Genomic DNA, 17536 nt, shown 5'->3' on the forward strand with positions numbered 1-17536 from the left:
TATTTCTATTAATATGTTATTGATAGTTTTTTAAGATATTGTTGAAACTTGTTATGTCATTGTTGGTTATTTAAAATTTGATGTTAAGACTTGTTATATATAATATATATTCAATTTTTTTACTTTACAAAACCGCAAATCCTATCAAATCCAAACTGCTTGAAATTGGTTGGATTGGATCGAATTCTTTAAAAAATATCATCCAAACCAAATTACACCGTAAGTAAAATTAGTGTTCGGACCGGATGATTTTTTTATTCAAAGTCGATCCAAACTGCACCACGAATACCCCTAAGTGTTAGACGACCAATTGCAAGGTACTCCGATCCCTTCAATTTTGTTTTAAAATAATATATAGCATAAGTTTTGCTATTTTGAGAATTTTATTGCTGCAAATTGGTCATAAGTAAATCATATCTATAAGTCTAAAAGTTTATAAGGTCTAATTTTGTAATAATTTATAGGCTTGTGTTAATGACTAAGCAATATCTGTGATTGGTCAAAGATCTTTAATTTTTAATTCATGTTGGTAAAAGCTTAATTAATTTAAAATTCTTAGAGGTAGTGATGACTTCAACTCAAGTTTGAATACACCATAAACCAACAATCATCATTTTCTTAACGAATTCATTTTCCTTTATCGCCACCTCTCCATCTTTAGGCCCTAATTGAGTTCCTTGCTCAAGCCTTTTGCATATCCAATCAGGGAAATATATCTCACTTGTTTGACTCCCTTCTACATTAATGTTCTTCTTTTCTCCCACAATATCAAGAAGCATCATTCCGTAACTATAAACGTCAGATTTATGATAAGGGTTGCCGAAATGTCTATTCCACACTTCTGGAGCTATATACCCTATTGTTCCTCTAGCATCTGACATGGAAATAAGACTTTCGTTCCCAGCATAAAGTTTTGCTAGTCCAAAATCTGATATTTCAGAACAAAAATTTTCATCCAAAAGAATATTATGTAGCTTTACGTCAAAATGTAAAATTTAAGTGTTGCATCCTCTATGCAAGTACTCTAACCCCCTAACTATCCCTTGATTGGCAATTTGATACAGCTTATCCCAACTTAACAATGTAGTAGTTTCAACTCCTTCCTTTCTGTAAATAAATTTTTCAAGGGAACCATTTAATATAAATTCATAAATAAGAACTTTCTTGCGGACTTCAAAGCAAAATCCAAAAAGGGTGACAACATTAATATGAGAAGTTCTACTAATGCTAGCTTCCTCATTGATAAATTTTTTACCATTTTCTTTGAATGGATTCAACATTTTGACTGCCACATTAAAACCATCAGATAACTTTCCCTTGTATACAACACCAAAACCACTTTGTCCTAGTTTAACTTTGAAAGAGTTTGTCAGTTTCTTCACATCAGAGAATTTATATCCTTTTATAGTTAACGCACCATGATTTTTTAAGAAAGTTTCAATATCTTGATTACCTTCTGTCAGAAAGCAGTATTTTTCTCACCATCTTAGTGACTTGTATGTAAAGTAACAAATACTCAACAATCCTGCAATTACTGCAGCTGCTATAGCACAGGTTAATTAGCAAAAAAAAAATTAGAAGAACATCTAATATGCTTTTAATTCTATAAACTTTTGTTTTGAAAGAAAAACCAAAATAAATAAGTGTAATCTGTTATACTTCTGGGATCTTCCTTAAGAAAGTTATGATATTTGGCTTGAAATTGATAGAAACCATTTCATGGTCTACCCCTTTTAATGTGAACAATTGAAAAAGTAGTTGAAGTAGACAGATGCCCATAGTAAAAGAGTAAAAGAGTAAGGTATAGACGTTCAGATCATTAAAGAGTCATGTCCGTTTCCATGCATAAAATTATTGTAAAGGATATAAAAATTTAAATTTTTTATACTTGAGAAAATTAGAGAAATGTTCTTAAGCCTTAACACTTGTTTACTATTCAAGAAGAGTTGATGGTTTCTGAATATTCTGGCCAATATAATACGAAACTACTATAAAAGAAAAATGTAACACCCTAACTTTTAGCACGTCATGATCGTACCAAAAGTAAGGCATTACGGACCTGATTTCCTCTATTATAAATTTACTATTGAGCCTTTACGTCGATATCGCATTTCCGTTTTTAAGAAAATTTCAGAAAAATGTTTTAGTAATTAAATTCACATAATTATTAATAATAATAGATGCTATACAATTAAATTCAATGTAAAACTTAAATACAATACCTATCCCTCTGGCTAAAATAAAACTTAAAGCAACAAGGGCGAGGGAACTCTATAAAAATAACAGGAATCACAAGTAAAACTACTAGTCGTCTGCATCTTCTAACTGAATCTCCGAACCTGTGTCACTGAAAGGGTGGAAGATTTGGGGTGAGAACAAACCACACGTTCTCAGTAGGGAATGGGAATGCCGTAAAAGTAATGGAATAAAATGCAAATAATTAACTTTACTCAATAAAAATATATTTTTATCAAACCCATTGAAAATACTCTTGGTCCTACTTTAGATAATTAATTACCTTCTTTTAAAATCTCTTAACTCAAAACAAAACTTAAATATAAAATTAGTCACACTTTCTGTCTCTCAGCCACATATTAATTCTCAGTCAAATGTCAACTCGTAATCACTTAAATACACTCACAAACAAGTAGTGCAAACAAGAGATTCAATTCAATGTACAAGCAAATCACAACAAGACAAACAATACAATCACAAAGTAATAAGACAAGTAAGCGCAATCAAATGCAAATGTACAAACAACATGATGCATGTCTATCCCTAACGCAGGCCATGAGCTCATGTGTCGGTTGCCTACCCGCTCCCGACATTACCCAGGCACAAGTCCCAGGTATGGCTTTCCAGATGCATACAGTGTGCTTATAAGTCGTACGGTCAGGCCGCATACAGTGTGACTTTAAGTCGTACGGCCAGGCCGCATACAGTGTGACTTTCCAAATCAATAAGCGTACATCTGGAAAACAGTTCTCAGTGTGTGGGCGTCCCCACTTTACATTTGGCACTAAGGCCCAAACAATGTCACATCTGCTCTCCTGTGGCAGACACTTCATTAATTAATAATTTTCTTTAAATAAAATAATAGATCATAATTAACTCATTAGTTAATTATTTAATTTTTGAAAATTTGGGGTCTTACAAAAAATATGAAAGGAAACCTTTGGATGTATTACCAAGAATGACTTTCTTTAGTCTGGTCCAGTGATTATCTACAGCTATAATTGTGAGACCAAGAGCAGAACTAATGTTGTTTAATGGTTCCAAGATTCAAAGCAAAACATTATGCATCACCAATACTCTTAGTCCACAAGAGAATGGTTCGTAGTTGCACTTAGTTGGGCCCAATGAATAAGGGCACAAGATACCCAATATTCAGTGTTAATGGATGTCGGTGGGAAATAAAGCAGATAACACCAGAGTCTGAATTCGTGGAGATGCAAGTAGTGGGGATTCTGGTTGGTATGGTGTGTTGTACAATATCATTCAATTAGAGTATTTTTGACAGACTACGTACAATGTGTGCATGTTTAAATGTGAATGATATGATCCAAGTTCGCGACTAGGAATATGAAAGCACAAGGACTACAATATCACTGAAGTAAATGTGACCAGAAAATATAGGCACTACGATCCTTTTATTCTACCTTAAAATGAACGACAAGTATACTATTTAACTTATCCAAAGTCATATAAGTCTAGTTAGGTGGTTGTGGTTAAGACTAAGCTGAGAGGTTACATTGAGTCTGACAGGACAAAGGGTTAGGAATCTTACCAAATTTATGACCCAACTCCTTCGAAAATGGTGGTTGATACTGGTGATCCAATCACCCTTAGGTCGGCTGTTATGGATAATGACATCATTGTCCTTAGGGTAGATGATAAGACACTACCACTAGAGGACAACGATGTTCAAGAAGAGGGGTGGGTAAAGATGAAGAAGAAGAAGATGAGTTTGATGATCAGGAAATTACCTTGAAAGAGGAGGATGATGAACCAGAGGAAGAAGATGATGATGAATCTGAATAAGGTTAACCTAAATATATCTTAACTAGCTCGTTGTATGTTTATACTTTATTTAGTAAGCTCATATAATTATAACGCGTGCTAACTGTAGTTCGATCTTATGTATTTCTTTATCAAACTTTGATTAGATTGTAAATAATTACAATGTTTCAGGTACGGATGACGGTAGGTTGACGTGTTACGAGCATGCTTTGTTTTGATTATGACAACGATGACTATCAAGCACCATAGTCATTAGGGTTTTGTTTTGATTAGTTTAGAAGCATCTTATTTCTTCGTGTTTTTATTCTATATATTTGATATTTCACATCATATATAAATCATTGTTTTCAGACAAATTACTAATTTATTTTTTACTAATTGGGAGTTAATTATCAATTATTAACTATTAGGGTCCATTATAAGTTTTTTAAAAAAATTAAACCTACAGTCAGATTTACAGTCGGAATTACTCGACGGTAATGATTATCCAATGTAATAAAAAATAAAGCCACTGTCGAATTTACCATCGAATTTTTTCGATGGTAACTCGGCACAAAGTCACAATGTCAAGCGCCAAATTTACTGTTAGATAATTTCTGACGTTAACTGATATCAAATTTTTGTAACCTTAACATCATATTCCGATGCTAATTTTGCTGCAAATTACTGTTGAAAAAATAAATCCACCGGTAATCAATTTCCGGCGTGGTTTATGTCGTAGATTGTATCCGACCCAAAATCCTACGGTAACCAATTTACCGGCAAATTATTTTCATTATTCCCCTAGTAAATCCGATGATACTCAGCATTTTTTTGTAGTGTTATATTCAAAGCTTGTGAGAATGATCTAGTTACATATGGAACATAATAACATGAAAATAAATTCGGATGCATTTTCTCCTATTAAGCAATGTATTATTTGATAAATTATTTTAACATTTTTGTAAATTAATAAGAAAAATATATCTTTTCATATTTAGCATCTATGCATATCTACAACTCAAACGGTAGAGAAATATATTTAAAAAAAATTGCCAAATGACAGACGAGAAAAGATACACGTTTATTAAAATACTATTTATACATAAATATTACCGAATTTGGAAAATGCATTAGATGTTAACCTTATAAAGTGGTAAATCCACGGGTTAAAAGGGTGTCTTCATACATTATTGGTGAGTCGTGTTATACTTAAGAGTCAAGAGTGAGTGAGAACACTCAACAATGTCACCAAAAAAAAATAATGATGATCGCACTTACAAAGTCCACTCCGTATGCTGTAAAAGAATTCATAGGGTATATGCATATTCCTTTCATCTTATTACAATATCCTAATATATCGAAAATCAAATATGTTATGTGAAAATATAAAAAATTATTTATCAGTTATCTGTCATATAAGAATATATATTTGATGTTCATAGAATGAAATTGGTTAGATATTGTTGTAAAAGAATTAATTATAATATCATAACAGATTTGCTTGTTATATTGTTGAATGTTTAATTATTCCTAAAAGTTAATTATTCTGTGAAAAAATACTTGAAATATCATATATTTGTGTGTATGAGATTATTGATTAAGGTTTTTTTTTTTGCTAATTATATTTTTTTGTGTTCATCGAATATTTTTTTACTGAAAATAGTATGTGTGACTAATTGGAGACTTTGTCACCTTTTTTAGAATAATGAATTTGACGATGAATATGGACACAGTTTTTTATTCTATTATTTTAATTTATTATATATTAATATATTATTCTTATTACTATGGTGTATGTTATTGTTATCTACTGATTTATCATGATCTAATTAAAATCTTTCAATATGGAAATGTCATATATAGGATAAGCCATGGTACATGCTCAAATTATTATTATTATTATTATTATTATTATTATTATTATTATTATTATTATTAATGCTCTTTTCTTCTATTTTATTTTACTTATATGAGTAAAGAATAAATAAGTCTCTGACTTTTTATTCCGCAGACATTTAAGTCTTTAAAAATTAAAAAATACACTTAAGTCCTTGACCTTCTCAAAACCTGGACACATGAATCCTTCCATCCATCTAGTGCTGTGAAATATAACAGAAAAGTCTGACGTGAATGCCATTCTCCAGATGTGGCTAGTATGCCTGGATGGTTTAGGACAAAGTTTAAGGACAAAAAGTCCCTAGATACTGAAACTCTGAACAACATCGTTTTACTCACTATCCCCTCCAAAGCTTGTCCCTTTGGTTATTATATGTATTCTCTATACAGCTTTAAACTTTTGAACACAAGACCAAAAATCCTACAGAAAGATCAAAAGTCAAACTCGTACTTTCTCCCTAAAATAAAGTCTGCCCAAGCTTCTTCTTTACTGTCGTTATTTATTGAAACAAACAAAAAAAAAATCTAAAGTCCCTAAACCCCCAAACGAAACGACACTCTCATCACTCACTCTCCCTCTCAACCCATGGTTCCTCACATTGTCGCAGCCTTCTTCCTTACAATCGCAGCCCACACTATTCTCCTTCAACATTGCCGCCGCCATCTTTCAAGCTCATTGCCGCCGCCTCTGCTGTGATGAGAAGACGCCTCCGTTGGCTCTAATTTATCGAAGACTCCAAGAACGCGATGCCTTTTCTTTCCACAAACGGCGAGTTGCACCTTGTCTGCTCCTTCTTCCTCTGACAAGGACGCCATTCAGGCACTGAGAACGATGAGGACGCCTTCTAAACTTCGTCTTCAGCAAATCCCATAGCTACTTCAATAGTGTTAGTAGTTAGGGATTAGGGTTGATTCTACATTTCTTTTTGAGTTAGTGTTGTGCCTTCTACCCTGTTCTTGATTTTCATTTTCTCAGTTTCTGAGTTAGGGTTGGTGAAATTGGTTCCTATTTTGATTTTTGAGAACTCGTTTGGGAGAATCTTGGGAGAGTTTCTAATTAGATTCTTGGGTTTTTTGTTACCTTTTGCTGCAATTCCTCTTTCTGGAATAGTACTACTTTAGAGTTCATAGGGAATATAGAAAACTAAAGGAACGAGCTTCAAAAAGAGTGATGGCTCAAACGACGTTATTTGAGCATTGGGGCTTTTTTGTCCCGTTACTTTTTTCTACCATCCACGTAGGACACTATAACGGCTACATCTACAGAGCAGTATCCACGTCAAATGTCTCTGTTACATTTTGCAAATCCAGATGAACGGAGAGATCCAGGTGTCCAGGTTTTGAGAAAATCAGGAATTTAAATATATTTTTTAATCTTTAGAGACTTAAATATCCGCAGGATAAAAGGATCAATGACCTATTTGTTCTTTTCTCTACTTAGATTGTTATTGTTTATTGCTTTTGATGACTCACATTATCAAATAGATATTTCATGTGTATGTGGTAAAATATAAATAGGACCGGATGGGAGGACCAATCAAACACTTGGGAGACTTTGGAGAGCAGGGACAGTTCCAAGTGCAGAGTTGTGGGGGCAAGTTCTCCCACTACAATTTAAAATTTTGTTGAGTAGTATATGATAATAATATTTATTTGTCCCTATTAGATTATTAAATTTGACCCCACAATAATTTTTTATTCAATGTTTGGTACTTAATCGTCAATTTAAAAATTTCATATTAGATATTCGTTAGAATGATCAATTCTCATATTTAAATGAAATTAGTGTTTTTTCTTAAAAATAAATTCAAACGAATATTATTTATCTTTTTTTGAAATTAGCTTTAATTTTTGCGTAGCAACTGTATTAATTGAAAAAACTTTTTTAACTATGAATATCAATAAGAGTCGGCTTCTAATTGTATTGAGAAGTGAATTTTTAAATAATTGTTTAGTAATATATATAGAAAGAAGAAAAATTTGATAGTAATGTTAAGAGAAAAATTACTTAATTTTGTAAAAATATAAAATCTAAAACAATAGAATTTCAAATTATATATTATTATTATGTAAATTACTATTTAAGTTGTTATCTTTTTAGAACCAATCACAACTAATGCGTGAGAAGAGCAGAAGCAAAAGCATAACTAGTAACACTCATAGCATTGCACAACCAATTATTATTATTATTATTATTATTATTATTATTATTATTATTATTATTTCTTTGCCCTTAACGTGAAAATTTGAAAAATAACATTCTTGCTCTAGGCAGCAGTAAGATCAAGTACTTATCTTAGTAAATGCCCACAAGAACCAATATGTGCATAGTGCCCAATGACGAACTTTTGAATATAATGTGATGTACTAAACTACTAATTCAACAAAGTAGAAGATTCTGCAATCGATCTTACAGGAGAAGACAGAGCAGGTCTTGGTGGCATTTTTATGGAATCTATGCTGCCTTCTAACATTTCTACAACTTTACTCATTGTAGGTCTATCATTTGGAATTGTTTGAATACACCATAAACCCACAATCGTCATTTTCTTAACCAATTCATTTTCCTCTATTGCCACCACTCCATCTTCAGGCCCTAATTGAGTGCCTTGTTCAAGCCTTTTGTATATCCAATCAGGGAAATATATCTCACTTGTTTGACTCCCTTCTACATTAATGTTCTTCTTTCCTCCCACTATATCAAGAAGCATCATTCCGTAACTATAAACATCAGATTTATGAGAAGCTTTGCCGAAATGTCTATTCCATACTTCTGGAGCTATATACCCTATTGTTCCTCTAGCATCCGACATCGAAATAAGACTTTCCTTCCCAGGACAAAGTTTTGCTAGTCCAAAATCTGATATCTTAGGACAAAAATTTTCATCCAAAAGAATATTATGTGGCTTTATGTCAAAATGTAAAATTTGAGTGTTGCATCCTCTATGCAAGTACTCTAACCCCCTAGCTATCCCTTTGGCAATTTGATACAGCCTATCCCAACTCAACAATGCAGTAGTTTCAACTCCTTCCTTTCTATAAATATACTTGTCAAGGGAACCATTTGATATAAATTCATAAATAAGAACTTTCTTGCGGCCTTCAAAGCAGAATCCAAAAAGGGTGACAACATTAACATGTGAAGTTCTACTAATGCTAGCTACTTCATTGATAAACTCTCTACCATTTCCTTTGGATGGATTCAACATTTTGACTGCCACATTAGAACCATCGGATAACTTTCCCTTGTATACAACACCAAAACCACCTTGTCCTAGTTTAACTTTGAAGGAGTTGGTCATTTTTTTCACATCAGAGAATTTATATCTTTTTATAGTTAACACGCCATGATTTTTTAAGAAAGTTTCAATATCTTGGTTACCTTTTGTCAGAAAGCTATATTTTTCTCGCCATCTTGGTAACTTGTATGTAAGGTAACAAATACTCAACAATCCTGCAATTACTGCAACTGTTGTAGCACCTGTTAATTAACAAATAAAGAATTAGAGGAACATCTAATACTTTTAATTCTATAAACTTTTGTTATGAAAGAAAAACCAAAATAAATAAGTGTAATCTGTTATACTGTTGGGATCTTCCTTAAGAAAGTTATGATATTTGGCTTGAAATTCACAGAAACCATTTCAAGGTCTACCCCTTTAATGTGAACAATTGAAAAACTAGTTGAAGTGGACAGATGCATAGTAAAAGAGTAAAAGAGTAAGATACAATTGTTCATATCACTAAAGAGTCATGTCCATTGCCATGCATAAAGCAACTGATATTCAATTTTGAATGTTATTTCCAATTTAAGAAAAAAGTATTGTAGAAGATATAAAAATTTAAATTTTTTCATACTTGAGAAAAGAAGAGAAATGTTCTTAAGCCTTAGCACTTGTTTACTATTCCTCAATGAAGAAGAGTTGATGATTTCTGAAAATTCTGGCCAATATAATACGAAACTACCATAAAAGAAAAATATGAAAGGAAACCTTTGGATGTATTACCAATAATGACTTTCTTTAGTCTGGTCCAGCGTTTACCTGCAGCTGTAACAAAGAGACCAAGAGCAGAATTAATATTGTTCAATGGTTCCAAGATTCAAAGCAAAACATTCTGCGCATATAAACACCAATACTTTTAGTCCACAAAAGTACACAATGCCTTCCTGAGTCCATAAATATATGTATATCACTGGAATGAAGGCTACTTAGTACTTTCTTTCAGTGGCAACTTTATTTAGAGATTTCAGTTTTCTATGATTTTCACAAATAAAATAATTTAGATTAATACCTAGTATTTTTCCCAACATATCATTGCTTATCTCAACATCTTGATAAGAACTTTTGTTGCTACACTTGCATGATCTTGTGGTTCAAAACATTATTGGGACTTAAGATGTAATTAAAAATTTAATCTGAAAACAGCATACCTTTTTTACAGCTTTCGGCAACAATTATGCTATCTTTGCATATGCACATGGTTTGCCTAGTAGTTCCATTATATGCACAATACCCATCAGAAAGCTCGCACTCAGCACAATCCACAGCTCTGTTCCAATCAAGAACAAACCCTTTGTTCATAGCTGCACCAAACCCATTGATCAAATCACCACTTTCGATCTGATCATGCTTCACTGCCACCATAACCTCAGCATCACAAGAGTTAGTCCAAGTCCTACCACCAATATCCGTTCCAACCTCAAACACATAAGACTTCTTCCCCTGACCATTTATCAAACACTTGATAGGCACGGCACCAACCACTGAAGGCTGAGAACTGCAATTGAAGTAGAAAGTGATGTTCATATCCAAATTACTGAAAGACAAAGGTATGTTCCCTATGGAAACGGTGTTCTTTGCCCTTGGACATGTATCATTCATCACATCAATGTCAACAAGTGTGATTGAATGATTCACATAGTTTATGTCTGTAACATAGTATGTGTCAGTTTCCAGTTGGAGGATAGGGTAGCCTTTTTTTGAACATTCAAGACCAAAATCCGGATAACCGCAAACTTCTCCGACGGCGGTGCCGGAACGTTTCCAGAAAGGGTACTTAATGGGAACTCCATTACCACAACCAGAAGAAGCACAAATTGGTGATGAATCAGCATAACATGTCGTGAATATGGTGGAGAATAATGCACATAACAAGTAGAAAGGTTTTGACATGGTGATGATGTGTAGTTGGAAACTTTAGAGTTGATATTTTGAACAACGATTTTTATTGATATTTGAAATTATACATAAATGGACACATAGATCGGTAAATTTCTTCTTTGAAATGAAAAGTATTGAAAGGGACCCGTGTAGACTTTCAAGTCAACTTAATTCTCTTTATAATTTTATAACTGTGTTCTTCATCAATACTTCGTAGTTGCTGTTGTATATAATAAGCTTTAAGGGAAGGTTCTGTGTTCATGGTATTCAGTGGAGTCCAAAACACGGCAAATACTAATTGCCTATCAACACAATCAAGTGAGAAGTCGTCAAATTGCAAGAGAAAAATTGTTAATTAAATTTTGATGATGGTAAAATAAACACCAAGTCGTTTACGCATTCGAGTCAGGATGGATACATAATCATTCGGCGCTGCTATGATTTTCTTTCACTAGAAATAAATAAATTAAGTAGGTGTTCAAATCCAAATATATTTAAATTAAACTGTTTATTTAATTTAATTTAAATTCAAAACTGATTAAAAATCACACTAATTCAGATTTGATTGGATTCAATTTTTTGTAAACTGGTGGATCTGATCGGATTTTAGATCTATAATATTATTATTTTATTATTATATTTACAATTATACTTTGTTATATATTTTTATATTATTCATGTATTATTATTATTTAATAAATATTTTATGTTTAAAATATTATTTATTTTAACTAACCTATAATTTTATTTTAATTGTTATGTTATTATTGGCTTTTTAAAATATTGTTGAGACTTGTTATGTCATTGTTGATTATTTAAAATTTAATGTTAAGACTTGTTATATGTATTTAATTTTTTTAATTTACAAAACTGTAAATTTAATCCAATCCAAACCGCTTGAAATTGGATCGGATCGGATCCAATTTAAAAAAAAATCATCCAATTCAAACTGCATCGCAAGTAAAATCAGTCTTCGAATAAGATGAGTTTTTGACTCAAAATCAATTCAAACTACACGCGAAAACCCCTAAAATTAGGGATGGCAACGGGTCCCCATGGGGCGGGGACATGCCCCCCGCCCCCGTCCCTGCCATCCATAATCCGTCTCTGTCCCTGCCATCTATAATCCGTCCTCGTCCCCGCCCCATCCCCGCGACGGGTAACGGGAACTCCGTATCCGCCGGGGATCGGAGTCTCCGTGGATATCCGCTGATTCTTTAAAAAGTAAAAAATTCAGAGAAATAAGCAAAAATCTTCAATTATCATTACAATCATAATCTTCATCATCAACAATATTTAGTCATAACTCATAAATTCATAATCTATACCCAAACCAAATCAATCAAACACCAAAAATTACTCAAACCATAAAACCATTCATATTCATGCTTCCAATTTGAACACAACCATATACTAAATTAATCAACCAGCCACATCAAACAGCAATTTACATTCGGCCATCACTAATCCAAAAACAAAATTTACACAAAATTCACAACCCAGCCATCAACCATCAAAGATCTTCTGCAAACCCACCTCAACCTTCATAAAAAACATAACCAAATCCTTCAAATATTCAAAAATTAATATTTCAAATATTCAACTATCCATAACCATATATCCTCACAACATAGCAATTAACTTCAAATATTCAATTCCAATTTTTTTTAGCCACTAAATCACCAAAAAAACAGAAGGACACACACACACGTGTATATATATATATATATATGAAATAAAATCACAAGATAATTGATTGAAATTCAAATAAAATCAAAGAAAATCACAGAATGAAAGAAACAAAAAATGCTTTAAGTAGATGAAAATTACAGAATCACTGAAGAAAAATAGCTTTTGTCTCTACGAAGAAAATGAAGACGGCGACGGCGAAGAGCGCTTCTGTCGCTGCCTAGGGCTAGATGTCAGGCGAAGAACGCTTCTCCTAGAGCTGGGTGTCAGGCGCGCGAGTGAGTGCGAACGAAGGTGCTGGACGGCGGAGAGAGTGTCTGAGTGGAGGAGGTGGCAGAGAGAGTGTCTGAGTGGAAGAGGGTGGCGGAGCGAATCTAAGAAAAGGAAACGGACCAGGGCAAGGGCGGTGAGTAGTGGTGAGCGTGAAGGCAATGAGAGTGGATAAGGGCAGTGAGCAACGGTGAGCATGGAGGAGGGACGGAGAGGAAGAAGGAGAATTTGAGTTTTGAGAGGAGAGTGAGTGAGTGAGTGACGGCCGGTAGAGAGGAAAGGGTTAGGAGTTAGGGTTTTAGAAATCATAACTAATATATATATATATGGGTTAATTCTCAAAATCGTCCCTGAAAGATCACGCATTCTTTATTTTCGTCCCCGAATGATTTTTTTAATCAAATTAGTCCTTAAAAGATTTAAAATCAATCGCGTTTGTCCTTCCGTCAATTAGTTACCGTTTCCGTTAACGTTTTCTGCATAAATCGTTAAGTGACACAGCACATATCAAAACGACACCGTTTCTCTCATCTCTCCCCATTTGAAGCTTTCCCCAGTCATTATCCAGACGCTCTTTCTTCCTTCTTCACACAAAACACAAAATATCAAACACACAGAGAGAGAAAAGACGACAAAGTGCTAATCAAAGAGAAGAACACGGTGCTTTAATCAAAAGGTATGATTTTACAATTCTACCTCTCCTTTCTGTTGCGGTTCTACACTTCGAGTTGGAGGAAGCTGCTTTGAGTAGAATTGCCGGAGAAAGTCGCTAAATTGCCGGAATGGCGTCTGTGGTGCGAGGTTGCATTTTAGAAAGAACCCAATTTAAAAGTTATCTTCTTAACCCAGAATGCATTTTGACCTAATCAAAGCCCAATTTGAGTTGAATATATGAAAACCCTAACAATAAATCCCCAACCTCTCAATCTTTCTCACTTTTACGATTTACAATCCACAACGTTACCTCCATCTCCAAGCTCCATGACTCCATTTTCACTTCTCTTAATCTCACTTTTCTCTACCTCTGAACTCTGAAATTCGACCAAAATTACTGCCGTTTGTTTGTGTGGCATGCTGTTTGTGGGTGTCGCTGATGGATTGGTGATGTGGTTGGGCTGTCGGGTTTCTGTGTCGCATCACTGAGTGAGTCTCTCTATCTCTCTGTCTAATTGGCGTCACTATTGCTCCATTTTGCCATGTCGTTAATGTCGCTGGTTAGTGGTCACAACTCCAACTATGGCTTAGCATTGGTACCCTAAACTGCAAAGAATGAGCCCAGTCACACTCTGCATAGCATCACCGATTATGGCTTCCTCATCCCTTCCAATGATCCGAGCTCCGTCGCATTCTCTCTAACTATTGTGATGTTTCATGCGTTTTGAGAGAGATGAAAAGAGAAACGGCGCCGTTTTGACACAATATGCCCTAATACCAAAAGACAATGTTGATTTATCATTGTTGATTTGTCATTTAACGATACATGTGGAAAACATTAACGGAAACCGTTAACTAATTGACGGAAGGACAAACGCGATTGATTTTAAATCTTTCAAGGACTAATTTGATTAAAAAAATTATTCGGGGACGAAAATGAAGAATGTGTGATCTTTCAGGGACGATTTTGAGTATTAATCCAATATATATATACTAGGAATATTTTAGTAATTTTGTATATGCGGGTATTATACGGGTCTCTACGGGGCGGGGACCTTGCTCCCCGCCCCCGCCCCGTTTATTTCACGGATCCCCGTCCCCACCCCCCCACGAGTGAAAAAATGTCCCCATCCCCATCCCCTGGCGGGTAAATCCCCGCGGATACCCGCCCCGTCGGAAATAAATTGCCATCCCTACCTAAAATTAAGACCAGAAATGAAAATGGATAAAAGCTCAACTGAATATTTTACAAAGCATCTAATATCACCTTATTTGCTGCTTCAGCTAGTCCGTTAGTTTGTGGATGTTCCACAGATGAGAAGTGATGATTGATTTTGAGGTTTTGCAAAAAAGATGTGAATTTCTGATTGACAAACTGGCGACCATTATCAGTAATGATATGTCTGGGAAGACCAAAACGACAAATAATGTTCTTCCAAATAAAAGGTGTCATTTGTTGTGAAGTAATCTTAGCTAAAGGTTGGGCTTCCACCCATTTTGAGAAATAGTCGATTGCAACAACAAGAAATTTTACCTGACCCGGTGCCATTGGGAATAGTCCAAGAATGTCGAACTCCCAATGGTTGAAGGGCCAACTGATGTCCGAGTAATGTAACTGCTCTGCCGGGATGTGTATTAATGGTGCATGCTTTTGGCAATTGTCGCATGTCTTGACTTTATGGTTGGTATCTTCTTTTATGGATGGCCAGAAGAGGCCTGCCCGGAGGATTTTATAAGCCAAACTTCGAGCTCCTGTGTGGGTTTCGCAGATTCCCTCATGGGCTTCGGATAATTCTATTTTTGCCTCACTTCTATTGAGGCATTTTAGAAGTGGTCGGGAGTATCCTCGGCGATACAGAGAGCCATTTATTAAAGTGAAAAAGGACGTTTATCGTCGAAACCGTTTTGTATTCTGGATATTGTCCGATGTGTTCCCTGTTTGCAAATAGTGTATAAATGGGGTACGCCAATCTGTTTCCTGTGTAACACTCACAACATCGATTAGAGTAATACTTGGAGATGTTATAGTGGACTGGTGTAATATATATAAGTCGGCTTGTGTACTGCCGAGCTTAGAAAGAATGTCGGCCCTGTGATTATGTTCTCGTGGTATATGATTTATTTCAAATTCAGTGAATTTTAAACTTAAATTTTTTACGAGCTTTAGATATTTAGAAAGGAGGGGATCTTTAACCTGGAATAGATCATTTACCTGTTGTACTACCAGAAGCGAATCGCAATATACCTTTGAAGGTTGTGGTAGGCTTAGAGAAGGGGGGTTGAATCTATGCCTTCCTTTTTGTTGCTGTTATGACCCTTTTAAACAAAATTACAATTCTGATTCTATTTAAACTAAGCAGCGGAAATTTATGAGAATTTATTTTTGTCTCATGAATATCAGAAAACAGAACACAGCAGAGAAGAGAAAAGCTAACACCAGCATGTATCCTGGTTCGGTTGCCTTTTGCTATGCAACCTACGTCCAGTCTCCTCCACAACAGTGGAAGAATTTTCACTATAGTTAACAGTATTACATACACCAATTTCACAGGATTGACCCAATCCTTTCACACTCAAGTTCTATCCTAACTTGACATGGCTATGCTAATACTTAACTATTCACTCTTAGTGCTAACCCAACTAAGAAAGGGATACCTTACAGGTACAAGATACAAGACACTTAACTAACCTAAAGAAATCAGAAAATAACTTTAGGCTTTTCTCTCAAGTATTTCTCTCAACCTTTTTCCACTCATGGATTTTTCTTAAGCTTTCTCACAATGCCTTTTCTCACAAAAAATTACAGAAAGATAAACTTAGAAAAGTACATTACAATAAGTAAAACATGAAGGAGATTGATTTCATCAACAGCCTTTCTTTCCTTTCCCTCTTCCTTTCCTTCTTTCCTTTGTCCTCCTTTTTGAGCTTTGGACAGTTTAGCTTGAAGTGTCCAACCTCCTTGCAATGATGGCACGTCACTTTGCTCAAGTCGATCTTGTGCTCCTTTGAACTCGAACCCTTGTATTTGCCTTTGTTCTTCATCATCCTTCTGAATCTCCTAGCAAAAAACAAAAGCTCGTCATCTGAAATACCATCACTAGACTCACTCTCTTTGATTGGCAAGCCTCTGTGCTATGCGAAAAACCAGATTGGCAAGCCTCTGATTCAGTTCTTCATATTGGCGGAGTGCACCTTTGATTAGGTTACACTGTCCAGTTAGTTGAACTTCTTCAAAGAGCTCTCTCAGAACAAAACCTCTATTCACTGGTTTTCTCTCCTTAGTTTCTGAATGAACAGCAAACCTCTTTTATCTCCTTGCACGTTGCTGGGTTCTTCTTCCAAGGTCAACACCTTGAGCCTTGAGCTTTACCAACCCACAGATACACTTTTTCTCCTTAATCCCCAGAGTAGAAACTCTCCTTCTGACTTCTTCATCTTGACCGAAAGCCATATAGCAGTAACCATAGAAATCTTCACATGGTCAACTTGATCTTAGCCCTTGAAAATCAACTTGGTCCCCAAGTCATGTTTAAGACCGTGGATACACAGCAGAGAAGAACAGAAACCATCTTTCCTTTGTATCCTATTTCAGATAGAGCAGAGAGTTGGGAAGAAGCGAAGATGATCTGATGCATGCAAGAGGAAAATGGGTTACCTTTAACCTAAGCTTGATTTTGTTTGGATTTTCTGATTAGACTTCTGTGTTTCAAGCTTAATACTTCTCTCTCTTGCTTCTTTGGTGACTAGCTTAGGGAAGAAGCTCTTTCTCTCTTTCTCACTTTTCTGATTTTCTGATTTGACTGAGACAGAGAAGAAAGGAACGTTGATTTAGTGAAAGCAAGTGAGAGGGAATTGAAATTCAA

General features: G+C 34.8%; 1 protein-coding gene and 1 pseudogene across 1 annotated transcript; both read right to left on the minus strand.

The window, feature by feature from the left end:
* Positions 1 to 578: 578 nt before the first annotated feature.
* Positions 579 to 6562, minus strand: LOC112749147 (LEAF RUST 10 DISEASE-RESISTANCE LOCUS RECEPTOR-LIKE PROTEIN KINASE-like 2.4; annotated as a pseudogene).
* A 1501-nt stretch (positions 6563 to 8063) lies between these two features.
* On the minus strand, positions 8064 to 11265 carry LOC112749148 (LEAF RUST 10 DISEASE-RESISTANCE LOCUS RECEPTOR-LIKE PROTEIN KINASE-like 2.1). Its single transcript, XM_025797415.3, has 3 exons — positions 10331 to 11265; positions 9906 to 9947; positions 8064 to 9379 (listed from the first exon to the last, which is right to left on the minus strand). The coding sequence occupies exons 1-3, from the start codon at positions 11070 to 11072 to the stop codon at positions 8274 to 8276; spliced, it is 1890 nt and encodes a 629-aa protein (XP_025653200.1). The 5' UTR covers positions 11073 to 11265; the 3' UTR covers positions 8064 to 8273.
* Between the last annotated feature and the right edge of the window lie 6271 nt (positions 11266 to 17536).

Source organism: Arachis hypogaea, chromosome 15 (assembly GCF_003086295.3).
Source record: "Arachis hypogaea cultivar Tifrunner chromosome 15, arahy.Tifrunner.gnm2.J5K5, whole genome shotgun sequence".
Lineage (NCBI taxonomy): Eukaryota > Viridiplantae > Streptophyta > Magnoliopsida > Fabales > Fabaceae > Arachis > Arachis hypogaea.